Source organism: Varanus komodoensis, unplaced genomic scaffold (genome assembly GCF_004798865.1).
Source record: "Varanus komodoensis strain SLA01 unplaced genomic scaffold, ASM479886v1 scaffold8, whole genome shotgun sequence".
NCBI classification, from domain to species: Eukaryota; Metazoa; Chordata; class Lepidosauria; order Squamata; family Varanidae; genus Varanus; species Varanus komodoensis.
Genome location: NW_025336481.1, coordinates 39,226,540 through 39,237,143, shown reverse-complemented (window position 1 = coordinate 39,237,143; position 10,604 = coordinate 39,226,540). Strand labels below are relative to the sequence as shown.

At 40.8% G+C, this 10,604-nt stretch overlaps 1 protein-coding gene across 1 annotated transcript in view; it reads left to right on the top strand.

Annotated features, from left to right (window-relative positions):
• Nucleotides 1–8,050: 8,050 nt before the first annotated feature.
• Nucleotides 8,051–10,604, top strand: part of CDYL (chromodomain Y like) — a 129,641-nt gene continuing 127,087 nt past the window's right edge. The window contains exon 1 of the mRNA XM_044455824.1: nt 8,051–8,634. Coding sequence (XP_044311759.1) covers nt 8,611–8,634 — 24 coding nt within the window. The 5' untranslated portion in view covers nt 8,051–8,610. The remainder of the gene's footprint in view (nt 8,635–10,604) is intronic.

Below are 10,604 nucleotides of genomic sequence, written 5' to 3'. Positions count from 1 at the left end.
ATGCAGGAGTGATGGGGATTCTTGAACAACTCAGAGGCAGTTGGTGATAGAACAATCTGAAATTTTAAGTTTTGTCAGGACTGTAGTTTCCCAATTTTCCTGGTACTTAATGGTGAGCACTTGTAGTTACACAAGGTAAAGGCCTACTTTGGGTGTGTGAGCTGCTGTCAAGATAGTGTTGAAGCCCCAGAAGAGGTTGCTAAATAAAGTATATTAAATCTTTGCCTATCGATGAAGGGAGCTATGACAAGCTCACAGAATTTATTGTTTCGTTCCTGCTAGATGTTATATAGGAAGAGTCATGGAGTTTATTTTTGCTTTTTATATTCCTGGTTTTTTTTTCCAGACAAGGCATTTGTCTATCTTCATCACTCCCTATTCATGGTTGTTTGAGTTCTTCAGAAGATGTTGTGAACTTTCAGTTCTGCGTCTAACTAGCACTATTACTAAGTTTTTTAGAGAAGGGTTTTTTTTTAAATTGTGAAAAAGAAACTGCTTGTTTTACTAATGTATATGCACCATTCCATTCTACCACATTACCACCTAGAGGTTATATAGTAGAAATGCAGAAATGGAGTCACTCTTCAGTGCTTGAATTTCAATTCTGTGATGAAAATGAATAGCTGACTGATTATTTATTTATTTAGAATATTTATATGCCATCCTGTCATGAAGGCTGATTAGCAGCCAATAAACAGGTTGTGTATAGAAGATTTCATTTACTGTAGAAAATCTTAGCTTTGTCTAACCTTGTTGAGGTTACTATGTGAAGAACTGCCTTCTTTCTGTTTGGATCATAATAATGGTACAGTGTTCTGCAGAAGAGCCTTAGATGGGGCATCCAAAATGTGGCGTAGGACAATGCAGTGGTGAGCAGCTCCTTAGCTGTTCTCTGCACTCCTTCAGACAGCTATAATAGACATCTGTGGGTCTTTCAAGTGCCATAAAACTTGCAAGAAAAACACACAGCATTTTTTCAGTTATTACCAATGTAGTTGGAGTTTTCATTTTAAACAGAGCATTGTATATTGGGAGGCATAGAAATGTAATACATAAATACATTTTGTTTAAAAAATCTAGTCATAATTGAGTGGACGCACAGATCATGTGGAAAAGAGTAAATGTTAACATGTGTTGGAATATATATGAAAATATACGTTTTCTACATGGCTTCCTTATTCCCCACTGTTAGAAGATGTTTGGTTCTTCTTTGTTACTTTGCCATAAAACTGGTTGAAGATAGTGGGGAAATGTTGTGTTTTGCTAAATTAATGTAGCATTACTTGAAAAGCAATGCAGCAATTCCCTATGGTTGATTGAACATCCTTCCTGACTTCATGATGGAAGAATGCTCTTGAAAGGCACAAAAATATTACCAGATTAATACTCTCTTTACCAGGAAGGTAATGAACAGGGGTAGTCAGGACAGATCATGCCTGTTGTTTTTTCAAAAGAGGGAACTAGCAACTCAAGGAAAAGGAACCATTAAAGGGTTGTGCCCTTAGCTTGCAACCTACCTGGGAGTGAGCTCTGTCCCAACCTACCTGGGAGTGAGCTCCAGTTCACTTACAGGAACTCGCCTCTGAATCTAGATTACACTGTTAAGACAAATGCTGATAAGCTTAACACAGGAATTAGAAACTCAAGCAATGTCCAGCTTGAAGTCCACTGCCTAAGAGTTAGGGTATCCATGTCTCCTCTTTTACGGAAGGTAGTCCTTTATCTGAAGGGTTGGGAGAAGACCATTCTCTGTTTGAAGAACTTTATCAATAGGGATAATCAGGACCCATCCCTTGTCTGCAGAGGTCCCAGTTTAAACATTAAGAACCATAACAAGAGCTGCCCATCAACAGTTCGCACTCAAACAGGCAAGCACATGGGTTGTCAGGTCACAGTCTTTCACACTATAGCGAGATGTACTATATGTCTACTTAAATTATAAAAAACTCTCAATCTGCATCTGTACATATACATTTATATATGCTATCATCAGTGTTGTCTTTTGTTCTTTTTTTCTTCTTGGCAATTCATAACTGGCCACACTATTATGAGTAAATCCAATGTGAACACGACTCCAGCAGCAGTATAGGTCCAAGTGGTTGCTCAATGGACTATCAGAAACCAGATAGAAAGATGGAGACACAGAAGAGGCTAATATGCTCCTGATCTCCTTTGCAAGATCAAAAACAATTTACGGCTCCATCTTATGTGTATTTGGATGGAAAGAAGTCCCACATTTCCCAGCATTCTTTAGCTAGCCCAGAACTCTCAGTGTGCTGGCTATGGAAGAGCTTATTGAGAAATGCTGGGAATTGTTGGTGCCTAGCAAATGCTGGGAAATGTGGAGTTTTTTGGTCTAAATATGCACAGGATGGAGCCCTTAGTCAGTCACCATCCTTCTTTTTTAGTAATGCTTGAATACTTGTTTACAACTCAAATGGGCGGATGATGTAAGTAAGGCTGGGTGCTCAGTGTTAATAATATGACTGAAGGTGTATCTAATTATAAGTAAATACAGGGTTGATGGTTCTTCCTAAGCAAGAATTGGTTTGGTTGTATTTTTCACTTAATGTTATGCTTTATGCTACTAGACAGGCTTTTGAAGATGTAGGGTTATTGTTGTTGCTGTTTTTAATACTGAGGATTAAAACATTCAATGTTGAGCTTCTCTTTAATGTCTTCACGTATATTTTCATATACTTATGTACTGTGTGGTCAAGGAGTTTTCAAAAGAATCGTAGGTATACATTATGATAGTATTATGTTTAGAAGTATTATGTTGGATAACTTACTAGGGAAGATAAATAAATATTTGTGTGTATACACACACATCATTGTGTTATGTTTTGTTTTTCTGTTAGTGAGAAGAAATGTTGAGAGATGCAGAGAGGGCTTTTGGTGGACAAGCAGCTGGAAGGGAACAGATGACACAGTCCCTTCCTCCTGCCACTATTTCAGCTCTTGGTCAGACTTAAGTCTGCTTTTTATTAAAACCCTATTTAGGGGAAGTAATCTTGTGCTTGAGTGTCACAACTGGCTTGGTCTATAGCCTCAACCATTACATAAAAGAAGAAGCTCTTCAGTTATGATCTACAATAACATGTATGTGACAAATTTATGGTCCTATCACTCATCCACTAACCCATCTGGGACTCACTTGGATCTTTCATATCAGCAACTTCAAAATCAGACAGACAGAGAAATGTTTCTTGTCTCATGAAATGTTGTCTCCTTTCCCTTCCCAATAAGTCCTGCATGTTTGGCATCTTTTTTCTGTGATGCATAACCCAGAATAATTGTTCCACTGCAAATAATTTTTGATTAATAGGTCAAATGAGGATTCCCATTTGCTTCTAATCATCTAGAGAAATTACTAAAATTGTCCTATTATTATTTTTCTTTCTCTAGCGAATCTGTACAAGAGGACTTAAAGCCAGTCTTGATCCCCTGCACGCTCATTCAGAAGTAAGTCATACTGAGTTCAAAGAATCTTATCCAAAGTATGTGTAGGATTGCAATACCAAGACTACAAAAGCATGAATAATATGAACCAATTAAATGCACTTTAGTAGGTTAAACATCTGCCTTTTAACCAAGAAATTACATTTAAATAAACTTATGTATTACCAGAAAGCTCAATCTAGGTGCCTTTTTGAGATGCTAAGCAATTAAATGCAACAATTTAAAAAGCAAGTTAAATATGCAAGAACAATATGCACCAATCTTATTAGGATAGCATGATTACTTAAACACACCAAAAACAAATTAGCTTCAAAAACAGTGCACCCTCTTCATTTGTAGTTCTACTGAATGTGTCTTCTCCACACAAAATAACCAAGTTAGCCAGTAAGGGCATGATGCTGTCACAGCTCCTGCAAGGCATGGTAGCCAATTGCCATGGCTGCCTGGTGCTCATCAGAGGATTGCCACTATCACTGCCATCCTCCTCATCTCATTGCTCTGGTAGGCTCCAGTTGCCTCTTGTGTCCAGCAGATACGGAGGAGGAGGAGGAGGAGGGGAGGAGGAGGAGGGGGGGCAACCCATCTGCTAAGATGGGCATGGGGCATTGGTATGCAGTGGGGTCTACTACAGGACCCTATACAATGCTGCTCTCCTGCACAAGATCTGAAGGCAGAATATCCTTTCATTTCTTTGATCAACATTTTGCTCCTGAAGATTCTCCCTTCAAACCAGAAGCCTCTGTGCTTCTTCTCTTGTTGCAGGTTCTGGATTCCAGTATTGGAAATCTGAATAGTACAACACAATAGCAGTGTCTTTATGGGAAGATTCCCGTTCCCGTCATTCAACAAGTACCCTAATACACATTGCATTGAATAAATTGATGGTTTCCAGATGTCTCCATAGCTTGTTCTTTGATTGCCTGATGTATTGCCATCAATTACTTGGTACTCACAATGTGCAAATGAAAGGTTCCCGTCCGGAGCACAATCTAGATGTTGACACTGGGGGAAGTAACAGAAAGAGAGAAGGAGAGATAGCATGGGAAAGAATATATGTTCAATGATATGTAATTAGACCAAAAGTTTTCACAGACAAGCTGGGTGCTAACTAGGGTTGCAACACTGATTGATTGATTCATTCAGTCATTTATTAGTACTTCCTTGTTCAAGGAAAAATGGCTCTCATTAGTCAGGCAAACCACTAGACCAACCTGCTTTAATTAGGCATCTGTGTGCGTGTCATGTGTGTATGTGTGGCTGACACCTTGGGTTGGCTTAGTCAGAAGTGGCACCAAATGTGAGGGACATGGAGCTTATTTACTAACCTATTTGCAAAATAAAATTCAGCTACTTGGAAATGTTTCCAGCTTAACCTACTATATAAGAACCAAATGATAAATATTCAAGCAGAAGAATCTGCTACATTACCACCCTCTAATAAGCAGTTTCAATTGAATGCAGATATTGAAATTAGTGATTCTTACTAAAATGCAGAAAATAACCCAATAAAATAGTAACGTGGAAAGTTCCTGACTAAAGGCCCATCAAATTTGCAGAGTATGTACTATTCAAGTTATGAACACCCAAGCAGAACAAGTATTATTAAACAAGTAAGAAACTCATGTGCGATATTCAGAATGTGAGGCTCATAGGGTAATGAAATGACTCTTAGCTGACAGCTGACTCTACCAAATCACAGTTACCTTGGGATAACCAGTTATCGGATGGTTTACAGTTGGAATGAAGTGCAACACTTTAGATGAATCAACAGATAGTGATGCAGAATCTGGTGAGGTGACAAAATATTGAGAGGTAATTGACAGATTTAAAAGTGAAAATGTTATATATGCCACAAATATTTTGTAGCCAAGCATTAATAAAGCTCCTTCTGTAGCCTCAATTGACAAGCTGCTTGACAAGTGACATAAGACTGTAGCTCACTTCTAGCATAGTACATGAAAAGATGTTCTACTCTTAGTAAAGCTGAAAACTTGGACTGAAAACAAACTGCAACAGGATATCATCACAAGATAGAACTGCATTTGTAAAATCATAGATATTATAAAAGTTAATGCTGAAGAAGCTTTGGTTGCCAGTTCAACAAGCATTCACGGACTTTTTTTATCATAGCAGAACTGAATGGAAAATGTAATTAAATATTGCGAACTTGTCTTGAAAGATCAGAGCTTCTTGAAGCTCAAAAGTGTGTCACTTCATATTGTTGAAACTGCTGTAGCTTATTTATCCAACAGTATGGAAATTTCTGACAACTGTTACTTCAACACTTAAAGCAATGTTGATTGATATGAGAGGATGAGCATGTGAAATCTCAAAAGATATGAAGATGTAACTTCTCTTGACCCCAAGATTCAAAACACTGAAATGCACACCAGAGACTGAAAGTGACTCAAGTCTGACTGCTCCCCATGAATATAGCAGTGCAAAAGCAGTATTGGTTGACTAGATTCTTTAAAATAAGAATATGAAAAACTGCTTTTCTTTAACTTAAGTTGCTTATCCAGAAGCAGACTATGAAACAGCCCAAACATCTATATCTTAAACATTTGCTGCAGCAAACATTGGATATGTACTATAAAGTGAAATTCAAATATAAAAGAGCATGCCTGGAGAACAGAATAATGTTATTAATAATAACAACTGGGTAAGCCTTTCTGTGCAAGTCCCTTGTCTGTTGGGAGACGCATTCATAACTTTCCAGTATGACTAAACAGACATCATAATCCAACTATTTCAGGTTCTTCATAGAGGCCATTAATTGTAGCAGGAGTTATTATCAGTAAGTTTGGCCCATTCATGGATTCTGCAAAAGTAAACTGAAATCCTGGCTGCAGAGACAGTTGTGTTGAAGCCTTATATTGTTTAATGAACCCACACTTTCCAAAACTGAAAAAAGTGTCATCTTTTTTCCACTCTGGTAAATATGTCCACAAATAAAAAGTTTTCTTTTTTCAAATCTTTATTCACATAGAATTTATAATCAACTTAATTCCATTAATTGACTTAAACTTCTTCAGTTGCACGAGAATTCAAGTTTTCACCACCTTGATGTTGCTGTCCTTACATAGCTGGCTTGCCTACATTTTGCTGTAATTGAGTGGGGATAGTTAGTTATTTTAAAGATAATATTTAATAACTTTTTCCCTGCTGGAGCTGAAGAAACATGCTAAGAAGTTTTTCATGAGTTTTATTGCTATTGTAATGGAATTTCTTTTCTTCCTATGCCGCACTAACATTTTGTCTCCACAAGCAACCACAATAACAGTAAGTGCATGTATAGTCAACTGACATTCTGGAGTCTTTATACGAAATATGAAATATGAGTAAAAGAAGAGGGGTGAATAGAGATATGAATAGATTAAAAATAAGACACAAATGGGTTGCAAATAGAGCAGATGGATAATGCCAGGGATTGGGAAACCACAAGAATAGAAGCAGGTGAAAGTGATGAACATAAAGATGAGTGAAACAATTGACAGAAAAACAGAATGAAGTTGGAGAGTAGGGGATATATATGTGTGTGTGTGTGTGTGTGAAGAGATGAACAAATTAATGTATAATGGATTGGCTAGATAGAAAATATTATAAACTGAATAGGTAATAACAGGAAAGGATGAGGAGTATGTAAAAGGAGATAAAATAATGGTTCTGGAAATCCTGGATGGATGAATAGATGAAGATAATAGGCTATGCGGAAGTGGGAGAGTGAGTGTATATGGTGGATGTAACTGTTGGTAAATACGAAAAATAGTGTGAATGAGTAAACACACAGCTAGGCATGAGCAGAAACCCTAGCAAACAAAAAGCTATGATTGTAGGTTAGGTATGCTGGTGGAGAGCACAAGTGTTGATGGGTTGAGAGTTGAACCCATGGAAATAATAAACGTTCTTGAAGGACCAAGAAAAACATGAAGTACAGAGATGGAGATGAATGAAATGTTAAAAGGTTAGGCAAATGAGTAGATGGAAAGGATCAACATGTAGATGAATAAACCAGATCAGCATTTGCAAGGAATGTATTTGGATGGGTGTGATAATACAGCTGGGTTGAAGAGGATTAAAGCTAGAATGAAAAGGAATGTGGAGGTTGAGAAGGCAAGGAATACATGGGAGAGGAAGTTGACAAATGTCACATCAGAGTGTAGCCTCTGAAGACTTCCCAACCCTTGGATAAATGAAGGTTTGGGAAGTCTATAGGGATGGATGATGAGGCAAAGAGGATAGGTGGATAGGTGAGAAGATACTGAGTGTCTGCTTCCATGGAACTGGGGGTTGAAGGGAGCTTCTGTTGCTCCTTCAGCAGATCCTCAATGGGATTGAAGCACTTTCCAGGGGCTTGGGGAACCTCAGTCTTCTCAGAAGTTGGGTCCAGCTCTCCCTTCACGGCTTCCACCACTTCCTCCAATGAGGCATATGGCAGACCAGCCCCCCACCCATCACCACTTTCTCCCTCCTGCTGTTGCTGCTCCTCCTCCGTTCCCTCCGCCCCTCTCGTCGCTCCTCCCCCTTCCTCCCGGCGGCCATTGGCCCAATCCCCGCCGCCCCCTCGCGCCGCCGCTCAGCTGAGGAGACAATGGGCGATCAAAGAAGGGGAGGGGGAGGGGGAGGAAGAGGATGGCGCTAGACGAGGCTGGAACCCAGCGGTGTGGCGCTCTCTCTGCGCTCGATTAGTGATCCTAGAAGGAGACTTAGCCAGCCGCCGGAGCCAGGGGCGGGGAGGGACACCGAGTGGTGGCGGCGGGTACGGGAGTCGCCGCCGCCGCTGCAGCTGCTGCTGCCTCCTCCTCCTCCTCCTCCCCCCTCCCCCTTCTCCCGCGCCTCGCGAGCAAAGTGTGCGAGAGTGAGTACGAGTGTGAGTGAGCGAGCCCGTTGCGCAGCTTGCTCTGCGCACAAGCACCACCAGCGGCGGCGGGGGGGCGGCAGAGGCACCAGCACCACACGGGCATTTAGGGAGAGGACCGAGACACATACAGATAGAGAAGAAGCAGCAGGAGGAGGAAGAGGAGGAGAAGAAGGGGTGGGAGAGGAGGAGGAGGAGAGGCCATACCAGACACCAACTGAGACAAAAGTATCTCCAAACCAGCACCCAACTCCACCTTGGGAGGCAGGCGGCCAGGCGGGCGCCTCAGCATGGCTTCCGAGGAACTCTACGAGGTAAGAGCCCCAGTGCTTCCCCCCTCCTTCTCTTCGTCTCCGCCTTCCTTACTCTCCCCCTCTTTTTTGTGTGATCATGCTAAAATTTGCCCCCCCCCCAATTTCTTTTTGCTTCCCCCTTTTCTTGGCGGGGCCCTGTGCGTGTGTTTCCAAATTGCGAACCTGCCTCGCTTTCCCTCCCTTCCCTTCCCCCCTCCCGGCGCCCTCCCCCAGTTTCGCTAGAGGAGGACGGAAATATGACTGAAAGGAGGAGACGCCAAAGTGTTACCATTGGCTTGCGCTTTCTCTCTCCCTCCCCCCTCCTCCCCCAACTCCACAACCACCCCTTACCCTCTCTGGTCTCGCCACGAGGAGAGAAGGGAAGGGTGGGTGCCGGACGGAGGGTAGCGGCGCTGACAGTCGCGAGTTGTTCAGACTCTCTTTTTGCACACGAAGTGGACTGTTTTGCCAGTGTGCAAAAACTGGTGCAAACGCCGTGCCCCCTCTTGGGAGAGCAAAGGAGAGGGCTTCTTTCTTTCCTTGGGGTGGCTTTTGAAAGTACATTGACATCTTAGCCTCGCAGCAACCTCGAAGTTAGTTGCCCCGAAGCCTCGAAGTTAGTGCAAAACATGAAACGTTCAATATGTCTGCACATTGTTTCGCAGAAAAGGGAAGTTTTTTCAATTTATTGTGGTGAGGTTGGTTCAAAGTCAGTGCTCCAAGACGCCAAGGTGCTTGCTATTCTACTTGAAAGATGTCTAAGTGACTCAGTGGTATAGGTTGGGTTCTTTCTGGCTTGGCCTGGTGAGGAGGGACTGCTTAACTTTGAATTTCCGGTCCTCTAGTGTCAGTTTCAAATCCCTAATGCCAATGGACGCACGTTGGGATTTCTCTTGGATACAACTTTCTGGGTAAAAAAAAAAGCAATACAGATATATTTTACCACGTGTTGTGTTTATGGTCATACGGTAACAATGATTTTGAAACCATTCTAAGTCATTTTGGTGAATATGCTTGCAAAGGGTGATTCCCTTTTACAAACATATTTAAATAAGTTTGGGGTGGTGTATGTGTATTTTTAAATTACTGTAGTTCATTTGAGTTTGGAACCATAGAACTACTGAGATAATATTGAACATAACATGAAGCTTAAAGGCTGCAATCCTAAATCACACTAGGGAGTAAAGCATATTGAACACAGTGGAACTTGCTTTTAAGCAAATGTATATAGGATTGTGCCTTTAGGGTCTTGCCAATACTCCAGGGAGAACTTACTATGAATGGAGAATGTATTCAGTTCATTCAACCAATAGAAAATAACCCATATCCATGCTCATATTAGGTGATTTGAATACCATACACTTTTGAACCAGCAAAGTCACAATAAAAGTTTTTTCTTGTAACAGTGAATAAATCATGGCTAATCATTGTGAAGATGCTAGTCAAATTAAAACTTGCAGGGAACTTGGCAGTAAGAAAGCTACTTTATGACCAGGTTCAATAAATTAAACTTGTTCAAACTTTTAATGGCATTTTTACTGCTTATATCTTCTTAAGTAATGTCATTGGGCCAGTTAATTGAGCATCCTGGTTCTGGTGTTGGGGATTCCTGAATTTTTTACTGGAAGTCACTTTTGCAATGGTTTTAGGTTACCTGAATCATATGGTAGAAAACAGAGTTGACTGGCCTGAGATTAGTTTCTTCCAGTTCATCCAACTGTGATGGTCAAAATGCAATGTTGCCTTGCTGTATTACTCAAATCATGTTCATTGGACCATAGAAACTGGTATTTCTTTGTCACATTAACTAATGAGCTGGAAGAGTGCTTGAGCAAAACTAAGTTATAGCCATAAACATATGGTAAATACTTGGTGTGATTTGGACCTAGTGGGTTTGAAATATTTAACAAGGCTACAAATATCCAGCTTGCCTCGGAGTAAGTTCCAGACATGGGATTGCAGTGTATGTTAACCAAACCAGATGAGTTGGG